A 20392-nucleotide genomic window follows, 5' to 3' on the forward strand; every position below is an offset into this window, starting at 1 on the left:
AGCAAAGTACAGAGAGATCCTTGATGAAAACCTGCTCCAGAGCCCCAAATACCTGACTGGGGCAGAGGTTCACCTTCCAACAGGACACCGACCCTAAGCACACAGCCAAGACAATGCAGAGATGGCTACGGGACAAGTTTCTGAATGTCCATGAGTGGCCCAGCCAGAGCCTGGACTTGAGCCAAATCAAACATCTCTGGAGAGACCTGAAAATAGCTGTGCAGCGCTCCCCATGCAACCTGACAGAGCTTGAGAGGATCTGCAGAGAAGAATGGGAAAAACTCCTAAAATACAGGTGTGCCAAGCTTGTAGCGTCATACCCAAGAAGACTCTAGGCTATAATCGCTGCCAAAGGTGTTTCAACAAAGTACTGAGTAAAGGGTCTGAATACTTATGTTAAATGCAATATCTTTTAATTAAAAAATAAATACATTTTTGCTTTGTCATTATGGGGTATTGTGTGTAGTTGAGGGGGGAACAATTGAATCCATTTTAGAATAAGGGTAACGCAACAAAATGTGGCAAAAGTCAAGAGGTCTGCATACTTTCCAAGTGCACTGTAGGCATAAGGCAGAGACAATAAGAAGAGTGCTGCATAATAAATTCAACCACACTGGTGAAATCCACAAAGCATATTGCACGTAACAGACCTACAGCATGGTCAATCAAGTTAATGCTTCCCCCATTTTCAGACCACTAAACTATGGATTTAGAACCATGGAGAGTTACAAAAACAGTTGCTGCCTCCACTATTCCAGCACCATTTCAACATCAAATCACCTATGCTTAGTCTTATACAGTGACAACTAAAATATGCCAAAAACGAGTCCAATCAATGTAAGCTAAATATGATGTGGTTGTCCATGGTTCTGATTTGTTTGTGCATACATGTAGAAAAAACATGACTCACTCAAGCCAATGCCATGATCCTTTATCTCATGTTGACTAAACGGTCTATCACTGTCATACAGTACACGCTTTTAGTTGGTTGTCTTGCTACCTGGCTAAAAACTTAATTTCATGGGTAACGTTAGCTAGTTAACACTGGCTTACTACATCTAGATACATATTGAACTTCCATCCTCTCAGGCAAGGGGCACAATGTATGGTTGGGTCGGATTCCCCGTTATAATCATTGGCCAGTACAGAGAATCAAGTAAAACCACAAGTCCAAAACCTTATCTCCATCCATGGCTAATTTAGGAAAGAGACAACTTTAGCTAGCTATCAACCATGTGTTCAAATGAAATGTTTCTTATTGTTGAACACGTGATTGATTTTTACGGCATGTCCTTTGAAAGGAAAGCCAAATGACATGTCTACCATTGAAGATTTTCAACGTCACTCAAAATTCTGACGTGCGATTGGGCCGAATCACCTTATAAACCTCTTACTTTTGTCCATCTACGACGGTCTACTCTGTCTTAATAGTAATAATATTATTGGATAGGGCGACTGAAGAATCAATCTAAAAAATTCTTGCTTTGATTGGATCTTGTATTGAAAATGGGCGGGCTTTTTGCGGAAATGTCGTTTCTTGTCTGGATGTCGTCATATGCGAGATGGTTCTGTGGACCGAGTGGATATTATGAAACAAAATAAATACAAAATCTAATGTTTCGCGTAAGAAATTATAATTGTATTTTGTACGTCGATGGACCCAATCGCCAACTGAACATCATTCGCTGTAAATCGAATTCGCGGATTTATATTTTTTAATATAATCGATCGGTGATTGTCTACACTCCCTCTAATTAACAAACGCCTTGTGGCTATGACTACGGATTTACTATCTGATTTGGATAGTCGTTTCTTCGCTGATAACCTTCTAACAAGCGAGGATTGGGGTAAGTGAGAGAGATGATAAATGGTACTGTAATGCATGTTTACCACCTGGGCAGCATGGATGCGTTAGATAGCTAAAATGATCTGCTAGCTAACGCGACTTTAGCTGATAACGAACGCGTGAAATTGACTATGCGTCTTTCATTTCCTAACCTTACCAGGTTGACCCTGACAACAAATTACGAAAAATCATAATGTTAAAGTTGGTTGTAGTTGGGTTTCTTGCGTGGGTGTGTGCGCCAATGTCTAGCTATATGTGCACTGGGCAGCAAACCGGATATGTCACTGTATTAGCACATATAGGAGTGTTAACTTTACTAATAAAAAGCCTTTGGTATTAGTGTGAGAAAAGCTTGTGCTCTGCAAGCTTTCGTTTTCGATAAGATAAAGGCTATCTGAAAAGACCATCGATCCCAAATACCTGAATTTAAAACGTATGTAATATGTTGAATAAACCATAGGCCTCAACCTATCTAAAGACTGAAAACCAAGCTGGCTTTTTGCGACATCTGGGTATCTCGGGCCCTTTTTTAAATCAATAGCATTTGCATCTGACAGATTGGCTTGCTTTCATTGTATGGCACTGTATTTTAGATACAGACCTTACCCTTTTACTGACTCCCTGATCATTGCTTTTATATGCTGAAGTTTGCAGACTTAAGTGTCGTTGTCTGGGGCGGCAGGGTAGCCTAGTGGTTAGAGCATTGGACTAGTAACTGAAAGGTTGCAAGTTCATATTCCCGAGCTCTCAAGGTACTGCCCTGAACAAGGCAGTTAACCCACTGTACCTAGGCCGTCATTGAAAATAAGAATTTGTTCTAAAGTTAAAGGTTTTTAAAAAAATGTCTCACGCAATCTGTAAACTGTGAACTTCCTGTGATCACTGAACTTGATTACATTTTACATTTACTATTTGTGATAGACAGCATTTAACTAGTCAGGCCTGCAGTGTGAATCAAAACTAGTTGTGGAAAACGAAAAGCATTCTTTCAAGAAAAAAAAAACATCCCACGATAATGTAGGCTAGAATTAATTTCAGCCCATAAGTTGTCCCTCTGGTTAATGGGGTCTACTATTATCATGAGTAGCTAACACTTGGCTAATTCAAATTCAACAGTAATGGGGGGAACCATTCTCAGCACTGAGCAGGTTGGTTACCGATCCCTTTGCTTTTGAAGATGGGTCACCTCAGGGCAGAAAACCTCCCATCTCATGTATTTTAAGCCAACTTCCCCTCCATTGCTTAGATTTCACTAAATTTGTAAAGCCGGAAAAACCAAACTGGACTCCTGTGAATTGAAGCTGCTTTGAATGTAAAATGGGTGTAGAAAAGCACCAAACCTCGAGCTCATTTTTAGGTGTGTTTATGATCACAACCATCATTTACTAGTAGATCCCTCTTCTTTATTTAGCTCAAAGGTCAGAGTCGTGTTTCAAGCCCTTGTCAAACCAAATAAGGCACGGGAAACCATGGCGACAAGGGGTCACTGTGGTATAGTGATAAGGCTTTACTTACAACTGCTATAGCAACTGATACTCAAGCAACTTGCATGTCTGTCCATGTGCATAATCATGTTCCTACAGTGCTAACTAATTGGTCTGTCTGTCTCAGATGCCTGTCTGTACCAGTGTGAGAGCATGGAGGAGGGAGAGGACGGAGAGTACACGAGAGGACTGAAATATGAAACATCGGTACGGACAGAGATTTTCTGCTCACAGACCCTGACTGTATTATCTGACCACTGTACTACACATGTTGTATCACCACAATGAAGTTAATTCAAAGCTGTCAATGATTTAGACCTAATTTCCTGTCTACTCAACATGAGGCCTATTCCAGGAATGGGCATTTGAAATGTTTTGACAGTTAGTGCTCTCGCTTTTTGTTGTTGTTGAGTACTCCAATGGGGGGGGGGGGGGTCTATTTTAGAACACAAGGCCCACACTGGAAATAAATATGTGTGCATTTATCTATATATAAAAACAAGTGTCATTTAAGATTAATTTATTGTAACTGTTATTTTATATTGTGGAACACAATCTTCAAAAATGGTAATAACCTTAGCGGTGGCACTTGCTTGTTGAAGCCTATGACTGTGTAATGGTGGAGCCTTGTTTTGTTAATTTAGCAGACAAGACACTTTTTTTTATTTCCCAAGCCCTATCACATTCAAGACTCATCATTTCTAGAAAAAAAATGTTGTGTAACTGAATAAAATAGAACTATTTTTCTAAGTGAAATAAGTTACCGATGCACATATCGCGTCTGGAATAGTTATTCTCAGAGTAATCATTTGAAACGGGGCTCAATTTGGCGAGTTGAAAGACAGTTTTCTGAGGGTTACAAACAAATCTGTCATCGATATACAGATGTTCGATTTAGTTTTATTTTGCCTTTTGGAATGTTTCTAAATGAATTAAGAATTCTATGTTGAAAACTGCATGGAGATGAATTACAACCACATCTGTTTAGTGAGTAGGCCTGTTCTTAAGATTCTGAAAATACACTCTTTGTCTTTATCAAACAAATGTTTTGGCATATTTTCAGTGTGGAACTTGTCTATGTTTAGGGGGGGGGGGGGGATAGACGGGACGCAATCATTCCAAACCTGCAGCTCGTCGTTGAAGCACCTATTTCCCTACATCAATCAACTCACAGACGGAACACAATTAGTTTTTAAAACTGTTGTCATTTAGCAAGGAATGTAGCTTGTGTATCCCATCAGTTAGATATGTTTTTATAGGCATTTGTTTCTGTAGGCCTAACGGGAGCTTGCGTGCGCTCTTAGCACGCGCGTGTAGAGGGAGTGGACGGAACACAGTTTAGTGAGTGAGACACAGAAGGGAAGATTAATTCAAGGAGAAGAACTGATGCTTGGCTTGGCTTCTTTTTTTTTGTTGTGTCCCACAAAATGCACATGTAGAAATGGAACAGGAGAGTCAAAGCAAATTAACGTTGTCTTCAAGACAACAAATTAAATATGTAAAATCGGGACAAACGTTTTCTTGCTCATTCGGGCAGCCACAAAGCACGTTCCACAAACTAGTTTGACTGTTAAACAAAGTGATCTTTAGTCGGGTTAAAGAGAGACTTTTGACATCCGTTTGAGGACTCGATTACTCATGTCCATCCCTATTCCAATCTACATCACCTACAGGTAGCCTAGTGGTTAGAGCGTTGGGCCAGTAACTGAAAGGTTGCTGGGTTGAATCCCCGAGCTGACAAGGTAAAAAAAAAAATCTGTCGTTCTGCCCCTGAGCAAGGTGGACCGTTCCCTGATCTGTTCCCCGTTAGGGTGTCATTGTAAATTAACAATTTGTCCTTAACTGACTTGCCTAGTAAAATAAAATACAGTGTGCAATAGTGCGGCAATCTGCTCATTCTTCCTTTATCAAAATAAAATAACATTTTATTGGTCACATGCACATATTTAGCAGATGTCAATACTTGTGTTCCTAGCTCCAACATTGCTGTAGTATCCAACAATTCACAACAATACACAGGAATCTAAAGGTAAAGAGTGGAATTAAGAATATATAAATATTGGGACGAGCAATGCTGGAATGGCATTGACTAAAATACAGTAGAATACAATATATACAGTTGAAGTCGGAAGTTTTCCATACACTTAGGTTGGAGTCATTAAAACTCGTTTTTCAACCACTCCACAAATGTTTTGTTAACAAACTATAGTTTTGGCAAGGCGGTTAGGACATCTACTTTGTGCATGACACAAGTCATTTTCCCAACAATTGTTTACAGACAGATTATAACACTTATAATTCACTGTATCACAATTCCAGTGGGTCAGAAGTTTACATACACTAAGATGACTGTGCCTTTAAACAGCTTGGAAAATTCCAGAAAATGTCATGGCTTTAGAAGCTTCTGATATGCTAATTGACATCATTTGAGTCAATTGGAGGTTTACCTGTGGATGTATTTCAAGGCCTACCTCCAAACTCAGTGCCTCTTTGCTTGACATCATGGGAAAATCAAAAGAAATCAGCTAAGACCTCAGAAAAACAATTGTAGACCTCCACAAGTCTGGTTCATTCTTGGGAGCAATTTCCAAACGCTTGAAGGTACCACGTTCATCTGTACAAACAATAGTACGCAAGTATAAACACCATGGGACCACGCAGCCATCATGACGCTCAGGAAGGAGATGCGTTCTGTCTCCTAGAGATGTACGAACTTTGGTGCGGAAAGTGCAAATCAATCCCAGAACAACAGCAAAGGCCCTTGTGAAGATGCTGGAGGAAACGGGTAGAAAAGTATCTATATCCACAGTAAAACGAGTCCTAAAGTGACATAACCTGAAAGGCCGCTCAGCAAGGAAGAAGCCACTGCTCCAAAATCGCCATAAAAAAGCCAGACTGCGGTTTGCAACTGCACGTGGGAACAAAGATCATACTTTGGAGAAATGTCCTCAGGTCTGATGAAACAAAAATAGAACTGTTTGGCCATAATGACAATCGTTATGTTTGGAGGAAAAAGGGTGAGGCTTGCAAGCCGAAGAACACCATCCCAACCGTGAAGCACGGGGGTGGCAGCATCATGCTTTGCTGCAGGAGGGACTGGTGCACTTCACAAAATAGATGGCTTCATGAGGGAGGAAAATTATGTGGATATATTGAAGCTCCATCTCAAGACATCAGTCAGGAAGTTTAAAGCTTGGTTGGAAATGGGTTTTCCAAATGGACAATGACCCCAAGCATACTTCCAAAGTTGTGGCAAAATGGCTTAAGGACAACAAAGTCAAGGTATTTGAGTGACCTCTAATCCTATGGAATATTTGTGGGCAGAACTGAAAAAGCGTATGCGAGCAAGGAGGCCTACAAACCTGACTCAGTTGCACCAGCTCTGTCAGGAGGAATGGGCCAAAATTCACCCAACTTATTGTGGGAAGCTTATGGAAGGCTACCCAAAACATTTGACCCAAGTTAAACAATTTAAAGGCAATGCTACCAAATACTAATTGAGTGTATGTTAACCTCTGACCCACTGGGAATGTGATGAAAGAAATCAAATCTGAAATAAATCATTCTCTCTACTATTATTCTGACATTTCACATTCTTAAAATAAAGTGGTGTTCCTAACTGACCTAAGACAGGGAATCTTTACTAGGATTAAATGTCAGGAATTGTGAAACTGAGTTTAAGTGTATTTGGCTGTATGTTTACTTCCGACTTCAACTGTACATATGAAATGAGTAAAGCGTTATGTAAACATTATTAAAGTGACCAGTGATTCCATGTCTATGTATATGGGGCAGCAGCCTCTAAGGTGCAGGGTTGAGTAACCTGGTGGTAGTCGGCTAGTGCTGGCAGTATCAGTATAAACCAGGCAGTGTTACACACTACCTAGCAGTCGTGAGAGTTCAGTGTGTGATGCCAAAGTTAAGGTAACTTGAGTGAGCCTGAGACGGGCCGGCCGATAATGGGGCTGCTTTCCCTGTTGGGGCAACCAATGGCGCACCCCCTGCCGACCTACTGACTAATCCAGACGATGGCCTAATTCTGCCCTCCGCTTCCTCTCTCTCCTCGCAGTTTGACAACGATCTCGTGCTGACCCTTGATCCCGACAATCCCACGTCGCCATGGAGACACCTGGACGACAACCTTCTCACAGGTGCAGAGATTAATAAAGTGTGGCAGGAAGGAGAGATTTTCCTTTTTAACAGTATTCGTTGTGGTAGTAGACATGTTATTACTACTATAGAAGGCCAATGAAGTAAAATAGCAACGTCACTTCAGTTTATCAGTAAAGTGTCATTGTAGCGCAGCGTCGGTTGTGGTGTACTTTTAAAACCTTTCTCCCTGCCGCTCTCTCTCTGCTCTGCCTTCCTCGCACTCTCTTAAGGGGACATTCCCGTACTGAAAGATGAAATGACGATAACGCAGCCTTTGCCAGTGGACATGTGTAAGTCCCTCTTTGGCTATTGTGTATGTGTTTGTCTTATGGTTGAATGTGAATTATTCACGGTGTCCTTTTTGTATCATTTGTGTGTGCTGTTCCAGTGTTCCGGGTGAAGGCGGAGCCTCCCTCCCCTGCCTCCTCGCTGGCCTCCGACTGCTCCCTGACCTCACTCCCAGACTCACAGGTCAGTCCAGACAGATCAGCTTCCACATCGCACTACGATATTGATGCATCACAGTTTAGAGACTCTGAGATGCAATGTACACAAAGTGCACATACAGTGCCTTGCGAAAGTATTCGGCCCCCTTGAACTTTGCGACCTTTTGCCACATTTCAGGCTTCAAACATAAAGATATAAAACTGTATTTTTTTGTGAAGAATCAACAACAAGTGGGACACAATCATGAAGTGGAACGACATTTATTGGATATTTCAAACTTTTTTAACAAATCAAAAACTGAAAAATTGGGCGTGCAAAATTATTCAGCCCCTTTACTTTCAGTGCAGCAAACTCTCTCCAGAAGTTCAGTGAGGATCTCTGAATGATCCAATGTTGACCTAAATGACTAATGAGGATAAATACAATCCACCTGTGTGTAATCAAGTCTCCGTATAAATGCACCTGCACTGTGATAGTCTCAGAGGTCCGTTAAAAGCGCAGAGAGCATCATGAAGAACAAGGAACACACCGGGCAGGTCCGAGATACTGTTGTGAAGAAGTTTAAAGCCGGATTTGGATACAAAAAGATTTCCCAAGCTTTAAACATCCCAAGGAGCACTGTGCAAGCGATAATATTGAAATGGAAGTAGTATCAGACCACTGCAAATCTACCAAGACCTGGCCGTCCCTCTAAACTTTCAGCTCATACAAGGAGAAGACTGATCAGAGAAGCAGCCAAGAGGCCCATGATCACTCTGGATGAACTGCAGAGATCTACAGCTGAGGTGGGAGACTCTGTCCATAGGACAACAATCAGTCGTATATTGCACAAATCTGGCCTTTATGGAAGAGTGGCAAGAAGAAAGCCATTTCTTAAAGATATCCATAAAAAGTGTTGTTTAAAGTTTGCCACAAGCCACCTGGGAGACACACCAAACATGTGGAAGAAGGTGCTCTGGTCAGATGAAACCAAAATTGAACTTTTTGGCAACAATGCAAAACGTTATGTTTGGCGTAAAAGCAACACAGCTGAACACACCATCCCCACTGTCAAACATGGTGGTGGCAGCATCATGGTTTGGGCCTGCTTTTCTTCAGCAGGGACAGGGAAGATGGTTAAAATTGATGGGAAGATGGATGGAGCCAAATACAGGACCATTCTGGAAGAAAACCTGATGGAGTCTGCAAAAGACCTGAGACTGGGATGGAGATTTGTCTTCCAACAAGATAATGATCCAAAACATAAAGCAACATCTACAATGGAATGGTTCAAAAATAAACATATCCAGGTGTTAGAATGGCCAAGTCAAAGTCCAGACCTGAATCCAATCGAGAATCTGTGGAAAGAACTGAAAACTGCTGTTCACAAATGCTCTCCATCCAACCTCACTGAGCTCGAGCTGTTTTGCAAGGAGGAATGGGAAAAAATTCAGTCTCTCGATGTGCAAAACTGATAGACATACCCCAAGCGACTTACAGCTGTAATCGCAGCAAAAGGTGGCGCTACAAAGTATTAACTTAAGGGGGCTGAATAATTTTGCACGCCCAATTTTTCAGTTTTTGATTTGTTAAATTTTTTTGAAATATCCAATAAATGTCGTTCCACTTCATGATTGTGTCCCACTTGTTGTTGATTCTTCACAAAAAAATACAGTTTTATATCTTTATGTTTGAAGCCTGAAATGTGGCAAAAGGTCGCAAAGTTCAAGGGGGCCGAATACTTTTGCAAGGCACTGTATTCAGTGACACAGAGCCTCGTCCGAGTATTTCAGAAGTAACCAAAGTGTGAAGCCTGTTTTTAACATTTCTTGCACATCTCTCTTTCTACCATTCAGATCCCAGTGAAAGGAGAGAACCCGCCCACGCCTCCTTATATGTTTGGAGATGTGCTGGCACCACCACTTGACACATGTGAAGTCACGGTGGCCTCTGCACAACTGGCCCGACCACAGTCCAAACTGCCGCCTCAGCAACACCAAACATCAACCCACAATGGCATGGACACACAGGCCACAGGTACTCGTTTCTACAGTGACGTTCAGCTATTTTATGTGTTGCACAGGAAAGACTTCAGCCACGAGAGTACGCTTAATTTTTAATATTATGTGCTTTGGGTGCAAATGCCCTTGACTTTGTTCTTGGCAGACATTTTATAGTGCATGTCATGTTCTCTCTCTCCCTCCAGTCCACCCCACTGCGGCCACGATCAAAGCCAGTACCATCCTGAGCAGTAAGCCTCTCATCCAACCCAGGCCTGTGTGTGTAGCGGCTCTCTCCGTCCACCAGGCTCCCAGTCCAGCCAAGGCCCTCATACTGCACAGCCTGCCTAGCAGGGACCAGAGCAGGCCTGGTGAGTCCTGGGACCAGACTGACCATTTTTCACACATGACCTTATTCCAGGCTTACCGTTTGGTGAATCGCCGAGGTTAATTAAAGGGGAGCGTTGAATTCCAAGTTATTTTATGTATCTCTGTGGGCGTGCATGCTCAAATCGCCACAATACCTATGTCTATTTCTGTGATTTGTTGATTAGAAATGTATTTTATTACTGGTATTTGGGTGTCTAAGAGACAATGGCATAATATGTTACGTAATAGCTGAGTGATGTCACCTTCTTTTCCCTCTCTTAGTGGTGCTTTCCCAGTCAGTCTGTCTGGGGTCTGCGCCAGCCATCGTCAAAATGGAGCCTGTCTCCCCCACCATGCCTCACTGCCATAGCCCCACGGCCCCATTCCCCAGCAAACCCATAGTCCCGGCGTCCTCTCTGCCAGGGAGCAACTGCAACGGCATGGATGTGAGTGTCTGTCAGTCGCATGTCAGTCAGTCAGTGAGTAGTTCTCTTTCACGCTCTACTTCAACCGTTGCCTTACCCCGGGTTTCACTGTCAGATCACACGCCCAGTTCTGCCGTGATTAACTGTCATGCGTTCTCCCCATCCGACCGGGTCTCAGATGAAGGTGATGAAGAGGCAGCAGCGGATGATCAAGAACCGGGAGTCGGCGTGCCAGTCACGCAAGAAGAAGAAGGAGTACCTGCAGAACCTGGAGGGCCAGCTGAGGGAGGTGCAGCAGGAGAACGAGCACCTCCGCAGGGAGAACCAGGCCCTGAGGGAGAGGCTTGCCGGGAAAGAGGTACAGGAGGGGTGGAGAGAGGAGTGGGAGGGAAGACGGTACAGGGGAAGGGAGAAAGGAGAGGTAGTGGCGGAGGTACAGGAGGAGAATGAAGGGGAGGGGTGGAGAGAGGAGTGGGAGGGAAGACGGTACAGGGGAAGGGAGAAAGGAGAGGTAGTGGCGGAGGTACAGGAGGAGAATGAAGGGGAGGGGTAGGAGAGAGGGGAAGGAGGGAAGATGGTACAGGGGAAGGGAGAAAGGAGAGGTGGAGGTACAGGAGGAGAATGAAGGGGAGGGGTAGGAGAGAGGGGAAGGAGGGAAGATGGTACAGGGGAAGGGAGAAAGGAGAGGTGGAGGTACAGGAGGAGAATGAAGGGGAGGGGTAGGAGAGAGGGGAAGGAGGGAAGATGGTACAGGGTGAAGGGAGGAAGGAGAGGTAGTGGCGGAGGTACAGGAGGAGAATGAAGGGGAGGGGTAGGAGAGAGGGGAGGGAGGGTGGCAGGGGAGCTGGAAAGCCAGGAAACCTCCCTTAAGCAAATGTGTTCGGTGATTACATTGCTGAGGCAGAGATGGATTTCCCTAATGAACCGGATGGACTGCTTTCAATTTAATCTTTCTAAATGAAAGTCTTAAGAATGTGGTTAAGATTTGACTGTTCAAGCAACAACTCGGAATACCTTCAAAGAGGACATGTTGGTACATGCGTGTTTACTAGGGCCGGGACAATTCCAATGTCGAAGTAGGTTCAAATGAAAGCACGAAGCAGACCAAACTCTTTTGGTTCCTTAAAAACCTGCTGTATGTAAAATATTGTGTTCTATAGTTTGGAAAATAAATACATTTGACTCTGGAGGACAACATAATTGTTTCCAACATCAGGTCTCTCTTTCCTAAAGTTAAATCCCCTTCGTGTTATGTTTCCTTGCCACAATACTGAGTCTCGCGATACTGGTATCGTCCCGGCCCCAGTGTTTACACTGCTCTAAATCCTCTCTCTGTTCCAGGGCAGTGAATCTGGTAACAACAAGAGGGCCGTCTGCGTCATGGCAGTGCTACTGTTCATGACCTTCAGTTTCGGCCCTGTCAGGTAAAAGTCACTGTTCATAGTCACTGCCATTCAATGAAGTGTTATCAATTGGCAAATTGCCCCCCCCCCTTCAAAAAAATCCTATTTTTAAAAAGTATTGTACATAACTGCATGATTAGTTGATTTTGACTACATTTTTTCCTCCAGTATCACAGACAGGAAGCTGGAGACGGGGTTACAGGAAGAGGTGGTCCCTCACACAGGAAGACATCTCCTGGAGTTTGAGACGGCTCGGGAACATAGCAGAGTGGAGGAAAGGATAGATCCTGAGGAGGAAGGAGGAGAGGATGGGTGGAAGGGAGGAGAGGTGGAGAGGGAATCCACCGATTCATACCAGTTTAGGTTGGTAATAAAGTCCAACTCATTGTTAACTCTGCATATCCACGATGGTGAGCCTGTTCATTATGACCTTGCCACAGCCATCTGCAGCTGCTGCCCATGTGGTTCTGATTGATGAGGGTTCGCAAACATGGTTCCGTCAAGTAGAACGTCATTGGAGAACAAGACCGTGTTTGAGCTGGACATAGAAATATGTAACGGGCAGTGGTGGAAAATGTATTAAATTGTCATACTTGAGTAAAAGTACATTTACCTTAATAGAAAATGACTCAAGTAAAAGTGAGTCACACAGTAAAATACTACTTAAGTAAAAGTCTAATTGTATTTGTTTTTAAATATACTTAAGTGTCAAAAGTATAAATCATTTCCAATTCCTTATATTAAGCAAACCAGACGGCACCATTGTATTACATTCTTTACGAATAGCCAGGGGCCGCTCGGACATCATTTACAAACGAAGCATTTGTGTTTAGTGAGTCAGATCAGAGGCAGTAGGGGTGACCTGCAATGTTCTCTGTTTAGTGAGTCTGCCAGATCAGAGGCAGTAGGGGTGACCTGCAATGTTCTCTGTTTAGTGAGTCTGCCAGATCAGAGGCAGTAGGGGTGACCTGCGATGTTCTCTGTTTAGTGAGTCTGCCAGATCAGAGGCAGTAGGGGTGACCTGCGATGTTCTCTGTTTAGTGAGTCTGCCAGATCAGAGGCAATAGAGATGACCAGGGATGTTCTCTGTTTAGTGAGTCTGCCAGATCAGAGGCAGTAGAGATGACCAGGGATGTTCTCTGTTTAGTGAGTCTGCCAGATCAGAGGCAATAGAGATGACCAGGGATGTTCTCTGTTTAGTGAGTCTGCCAGATCAGAGGCAGTAGAGATGATCAGGGATGTTCTCTCTTTAGTGAGTCTGCCAGATCAGAGGCAGTAGAGATGACCAGAGATGTTCTCTCTTTAGTGAGTCTGCCAGATCAGAGGCAGTAGGGGTAACCTGCGATGTTCTCTGTTTAGTGAGTCTGCCAGATCAGAGGCAGTAGGGGTGACCTGCGATGTTCTCTGTTTAGTGAGTCTGCCAGATCAGAGGCAATAGAGATGACCAGGGATGTTCTCTGTTTAGTGAGTCTGCCAGATCAGAGGCAATAGAGATGACCAGGGATGTTCTCTGTTTAGTGAGTCTGCCAGATCAGAGGCAGTAGAGATGACCAGAGATGTTCTCTTGATAAGTGCTTGAATTGGACCCTTTTCCTGTCAAAATGTAACGTGTACTAACGTGGGTGCGAGGTAAAATGTATGGAGTAAAAATGACATTATTTTCTTTAGGAATGTAGTGAAGTAACTAACTGCTAACAGGCTGTCATGAAATGACGTCCACGTGTAACTTGCCTGTACGATGTTTACTTCATGTTTACAGCTCTTTAAGGACTTTTGCACTTTGAAATCACTATGGTTTTGCATATAATATTATTTTGTAGAACGGTTAGGCTTTCAGAAGGATGTTTCTATCTGTGTTACATGTTTTGTCTGTTTTCAGGAACCTGAGTGACGTGTTCAGCGACGTGAAGGACCTGGTCCTGCAGGACATCGACCGCTATTTCACCTCCAATGACTGCAGGCAGTTCAACCGCTCCGAGTCCCTCAGGTCAGCAGCGCTGCTATGGTCCTAACTCGGGCGTCCGGGAATCTCTCTCTGCCATGTCTCTCACCACATTATGCAAATATGATATTGAGTTACAACATCGACAGTGCACCTGCGCTCTCACAGGCCTGTCACTGTATCCATGTTCAAAAGAGCCAGTGTGTATGTATGTGTATATATATATGTGTGTGTGTGTGTGTGTGTGTGTGTGTGTGTGTGTGTGTGTGTGTGTGTGTGTGTGTGTGTGTGTGTGTGTGTGTGTGTATATATATATTATATATATATTATATGTACTCCCCTTGACTTCTACGACTGACTGCTTCACTTTCTCACTCAGGCTGGCAGATGAGCTGAGAGGATGGGTCCACAGGCACCAGATCGACAGGAAGAAGTCTGGAGAGAAGCCGAAGATAGTGAAAAAAGCTAAAATAGCGCAGGTGCGGTTTCATCTAGTTTCTTAGTATTTCTGCACCGGATCATATTTTTTTGTTGTTGCATTTCACATTCCCACGCGAGTACACATGATCCCTCTGGCGTGTTAAACAACCTAGTTGGTGTTGATGTGTGTTGTTTGGGTACACGTCAGTTGTTTCCCTTCCCTTTTCTACAGAAAGCACAGCTTAGGAAGACCAACATCTCCAGATATCTTCCCATCCAGACCCATCGTTCCATTGACAGGTAACCGTGGTCGACCACATTTCCCAGTAACCAACAGTGGTGTTCATCCGTCAAAGTGATTTGTTGACTTGCATGTTCACTTGTACAATACTAAACCAAGTATGGTATTTGTATCAACTGAGGGAGGAGGGGGGGGAAAACCTGCTGCTATTGGTATTTGTAGTCTTGGTCTAACCCGAACTATTTGTCTCTCACAGTCAGATACAAGTGTTCCCTGCCGGTCCAGAGATCAGCTACAGTGACTTCATGGACGCCATCGACCGGCGTGAGGACACCTTCTACGTGGTCTCCTTCAGACGGGTAAGACGGAACAGCAGCGCCAAACCTCTAGGGAAGTGACAACCGAGTGTGAATGAAACGGACAGTGGGTGCCATTCACATAATGCACGACGTATGTCTGACGTTCATGAGCCTACGTTCTCTCTCTCGCTCTCTCTCCGTAGGATCACCTGCTGTTGCCAGCCATCAGCCACAACAAAACCACACGGCCCAAAATGTCCCTGGTGATGCCGGCTATGTCCGTCAACGGTGAGTTTTCTTTTCTTGATATCTCGACGGAACTATCGGCCAATTAGAATTGTGCCAAAATATAGCCCCGTTGCACTGCTGTACGCTGTTTTAAACACTTTTTGAACAACGGAGATCTTAAATGTCGAGTACATTTTTGGGGTGAATGAAAGAGGCATATTACGTCAAATTGTCGACACTTAGTACAGCGCCCCTGGAGCTAATTAGTATCATGGCTGACCCTGTAAAACGAACACATTTCACTGCACCTAGTGTATGGGATAAAATAAATGTTGGGGGGGTTGTTGTTAGCCTCTGTATCTGTCTGTTGTACTCTTTCCTCTCCTTGTCAGTATGTCTTTTTTTACATTGCACTCTTTCGTTCTCTCTCCCTCCCACAGAGAGTTTATATAACAAATCCCAGGGCTATGAGATGATGATGCAGGTGGATTGTGAGGTCATGGACACCCGGATCATCCCCATCAAAGCCTCCGCCGTTCCCCCGTCGCTCCGCGACCCCCCTCCCGCTCCCCCCGCCCACCATCACCACAGCAACCACACCTCCCTCCGAGGCCGCCACCATCCCCACACCGGTGGAGCGGCGTCTCCACGGCAACCCTTACCTGCCAGCAGACAGGAGGCCGAGTATTACATCGGCCAGGGGGGCGGGGTTTGAGGTTAGTGAAGGTGAACAAATGAGTGGGGGATTGGAGGAGAAAGGAGAGGATTGTGTAAAACGGGAAGGAGAGGGTAGAGGAAAAACAGGAAGGAGAGGGTAATGGGAGATTGAATAAGTGAAGTGAGATGGAGAGGAGGACTTAATAAGGGAGAGTAGGAGGGTTGTAGGAGGCAGATCTGTCAGGGAATAATGGAGGACATCTGTACTAATTGAAACAAATGATTAACAATGAAGTTACGGTGCCACAATGTTGAAACGTTGTCCTAGCAACTCAAAGCAAATGTGTTTTATTCTACTGAAGACTCTGTATATTAATAGACCAATGAGTAATAACCATTTCACAAACCTGATCTGTTCAATATAGAAAAAGTTTTTTTTTAAAAAGGTTTACCAATGGCTCCTAACTAAATCATTTCTTAATATATACTTTTTGAAAAACTGCCCAAACATAGACCTAGCAGTTCACTGCACTTAGACACAGCGCAGAATTAATCACTGAAATATATGCAGCTAATGTTAGTGGACTGCTCGTGGTTTCATTTGAGGACCATTTTTTTGTGTGTGACGGTTCCGTTTTGTATATTCTGTGTTTATCGCTCTCCATTGAAATTCCATTCAGAGGGCTCCTGCAGAAAATTCAGGTCAGATGCTAGTCAGCTTAGATTTAGTTTTTTTTGTTTGTTTCTTTTATTATGTCAAATGTGTTTGGATTTGAATGAGAATTATTTAACTTGTGTGTTTATTGGTTGTAAATATCAATGGTAGCTTTTGAGATGTTGTTTTTTTTCTTTCTTTCAAATTCATAGCTATATTTTGCTCTGTCCTCCTTAACCTCATCATCTTATGGGCACAAACCCTTCCGTTCCTATACTCCAGAAGTTAACACATGGATCGGCCTAAATATATTTGCTTTGAATGCAGACGACCACCTTGATCATACAGCGTGTTGTGTGTTTGTATATACTTGTCATTTTTTTTTATCACTTGCACAAAGTCTTGCAACATCGAGCTTGATCCACTGTATCTCCATGTAATTAGTGCAGAAAAAAAAATATATAGGCTGTGTTAACATCTGAATACATTCTCAATGTCATCAGCAATATAGCGACGTTAAATTACTGACACCTTATTCAGAATCATCCAGGTACTCTGTAATTCTAGAATTGATCGTGTTTCTTATACACGGTTTATGTAATGTAATTCTGTAAGCATCGTTTTCAGTTGTATTTGTTGTTTTTTTTACACCCCACCCCCCCCCGCTCAACTTGAGTCTTCTGTCCAAAAGTGGTTTCTGAATCATTTTCATTAGTTGCAAACTCTGTCTGTGAACTCTCGCTATGTTTTTGTCTGTCATGCTCTGCCTGAGGAACTGCACACACTTCTTCAGCAAGTGTTTTTGTTCGAGATAATGCCGTTTTACGGGAATACCACCCATTGTTTTTCATTTTTATATAAAAAATAGAATTATTCTTATCAAAAGAAATGAAATATTAAAAAAATACAATTTTATATGAAGCTGTACAAGTTATGTTAGGGGGTGTTGAGGTCTCTTTGTTTTTTGTAGTTTTCCCATTTCAGAACCCACTTTAGCCTCAGAACCCACTTTAGCCAATGGGAATACAGGAACACAATGCTACTAGTGATATGGTAAGGTGTTGGATCCAAGACATTCCCTTTTGCATGTACATGTCAATGCACTCTCCCACACAAACACACTGCACATTATATGTACACATACACACGGCAAAAACTTTAAGCATGAAAATTGGTGGTTGTAATGGTAGCGATGTACATATGGTCAATGCCTCCTTTTTTTTTCTTAAATGAATTTCTAACTTTAAAAATGATCTTTCTCTGATTATACGAGAGGTTTGAACTGCTGCCTTTTTTTGTTTGTAGAAAATGAACATTGAATTTTATAAATAAAGCGATTTTTTTATTTAATTTTTTTAAGTCAGTTTCATTTCTCTCGCACATACCAAAAAAGCATAACTTGAACATAACTAGTGGCTATCATCAGTTTTGCTTAGAATTCTTCTTACGGATCCAGTGTATCACACTTTTTCTTTAACCTTGATTTGATTATCTCTTAAACCGAAGGTCTCGTTACAGCATCCTTGTATTTGTCAGTTGATACAAAGAACTTCCTTGGTTTAGTCTGGTCCAAATAATCTGAACAAACATAACGCCCTCTCTACTGAATGCTTCCGCTTCGTCTCATGTAGCCTGACGAATGCAAATGATTAACAAGTCAAATTTGTCTTTGCAGCAGGAAGAGACATTTGCATCGGGGGGGGAAATACATGCAAAAGGACAACTTAAAAGTAAAGGCAACAGCGTCATGTAGACTGGCAGCCATGTTTTTCAGTACGAGAATCCATCATTATTCAGGGCCAAGCTGAGGTAGCTGAACGTTCAGCACATGCTTTACTATCTCACGTCATCGGTATGTTTGAATTCCCAGAGGACAGGGGCACTACTTTGACAGAGAGCCAGGGGCCAACTTGCTGAAGTAAATGCCCAGCTGTAAAGCAGAAGGCAGATGATGGAGGGCAAATAAGAGGGAGAGGTTATCCATTGTAAATGCAGGATGAGGCCTCCTACACACTTGACAAAAGTTTGAAGCTCAGCTCACACACTCACAGATCCTGTTCCTGAGGTATTTTCCGAGAAACGAGTCAAGAACAGTCACAAAATAAGAATCCGCCTGACTGATGTCTTTGACATTAACTTTAGGGAATGTCGACGTTCTTTTTCGGTGGCTTTTCTTGCTCATCCGGCTGTACGGATATCAAAGAACGCAATGGTAAAGGTTAATACAACAGAGACTCAAAACATGTTTGTCTTCATTAGGCATCTTTCACAGCTAGGGGGCACTTGTGTTCTGTACATTGTGGCAACTGGGTAAATCAGACCCCAGTCTAATAGTGATATTGTCTGACCAAAGAAAGAAATCTCCATGTTAGACCCCTACAGGATCTCACAATGGTCCATAACATTTGGAGACATTTTGGTCTGGTCACTTGAACGGTCTGCAGGGAAATACTACTTTCGTTTGGAAACATTTGCTCCTATTTTGGAGGTAATAAAATGTACTTTTGGCTCAGAAAACATGGGAAAAGAGGGATGACTACAACCAATTTTGATCAGGTAAAAGGTTCAAAGGAGAGTGTTTTGGCTTTGAGAAAGTATGGATGGGGGTGACACCCTAACTCTTGGGGGTGATACTGTAAACATGACAATTTTGCCTCCTGGACATTCCAATGTATTTTTGTATTTAACAAAAAATAAAAATAAACTTTATTTAACTAGGCAAGTCAGTTAAGAACAAATTCTTATTCACAATGACGCGGCCAAACCCGGATGACGCTGGGCCAATTGTGCGCGGCCCTATGGGACTCCCAATCACATCCGGATGTGATGCAGCCTGTGATTCTCTTTAGATCCCACTTCAGTATAGCTGCACAGAACGTAGTAATTTACACTGATTTAGAAGATGACTTGATTAGAAGTTCATGTTTTTTTTAACAGTAGGTAGTATGTCTTAGATTTTAAATTCAGTTGGAAACATCCTCTCGCTCTCACACATACACACTCAGCTGATTAGGGAGTATTGTAAGGCTGTTTGGCCCTCAGGTAGGGTATTACAGTCAGCTTCTACATTTACCCCTGGAGTCACAGACACGAGAGGATGTCCATATGAAGGAAAATTACATTAAAAAGATGTCTAAAATACAACTTTTCCATTTTAGGTTCTGAATGAAAGGTGAAAATGTGTATTTTCCAGACATTTAGAAGATGTCTTTTCAGGATGTTCAAAATCCATATTTTCTGGGTGTTAGTGATGTGACGTTTAATACTGGAGCCCCGAGGCGTTCGTCAAAGTCGTTAAGCAGCTAACTTCAAAGCAGTGGGCGTGTATCACTTTTAGCAGAAATATGTCATCAATGATGTCCGAAGCTTCATTTGTTCACGTGCGAACCATGTGTCGCAAAATGCGAGATCCCACTGATTTCACTGTGGTTCCGGTGCTTTCTTCGATTAAGCTGCTTTCAAACCCCGACCGCTACTGGATACCTATCTACTTGGGATCCTGAGTGGTGCAGCGGTCTAAGGCATCGCAGCGCTAGAGGCGTCACTATAGACCCGGGTTCGATCTCGGGCTGTATCACAACCGGCCGTGATTGGGAGTCTCACACAATTGCCCAGCGTCGTCCGGGTTTGGCCAGGGTAGGTAGTCATTGTAAATAAGAATTTGTTCTTAACTGACTTGCCTAGTTAAATACAAAAATACCGTACTTATAAAGTTAGGATTTAACTTAGCAGGTAGAGTATGAACTATGGAACATTCAGAGACGTGAGGGTATGAGGTCAAAACTGCAAAAATCACTAAAGCTGGAGCCTCTTACCTCCCTAGCTTTAAGCACCAGCTGTCAGAG

The 20392-nt window shown here is 43.0% G+C and overlaps 1 protein-coding gene across 2 annotated transcripts; it reads left to right on the forward strand.

Annotated features, from left to right (window-relative positions):
• The first annotated feature begins 1340 nt into the window (after positions 1 to 1340).
• Positions 1341 to 17894, forward strand: atf6b (activating transcription factor 6 beta). Of its 2 annotated transcripts, none has more exons than XM_036952809.2 (17): positions 1341 to 1847; positions 3458 to 3537; positions 7400 to 7481; positions 7713 to 7772; positions 7871 to 7953; positions 9765 to 9945; positions 10115 to 10279; positions 10560 to 10723; positions 10881 to 11060; positions 12044 to 12126; positions 12274 to 12468; positions 13985 to 14092; positions 14427 to 14526; positions 14700 to 14767; positions 14965 to 15067; positions 15211 to 15295; positions 15676 to 17894. In XM_036952809.2, the coding sequence occupies exons 1-17, from the start codon at positions 1775 to 1777 to the stop codon at positions 15948 to 15950; spliced, it is 2085 nt and encodes a 694-aa protein (XP_036808704.2). In that variant the 5' UTR covers positions 1341 to 1774; the 3' UTR covers positions 15951 to 17894. The 2 variants fall into 2 exon arrangements, with proteins under 2 accessions (XP_036808704.2, XP_036808703.2); XM_036952808.2 differs by having other exon boundaries at positions 1409 to 1847; positions 10560 to 10756.
• The last annotated feature ends 2498 nt before the right edge of the window (positions 17895 to 20392 follow it).

This window comes from Oncorhynchus mykiss, chromosome 18, assembly GCF_057628025.1.
Source record: "Oncorhynchus mykiss isolate SJ-2025 chromosome 18, ASM5762802v1, whole genome shotgun sequence".
NCBI classification, from domain to species: domain Eukaryota; kingdom Metazoa; phylum Chordata; class Actinopteri; order Salmoniformes; family Salmonidae; genus Oncorhynchus; species Oncorhynchus mykiss.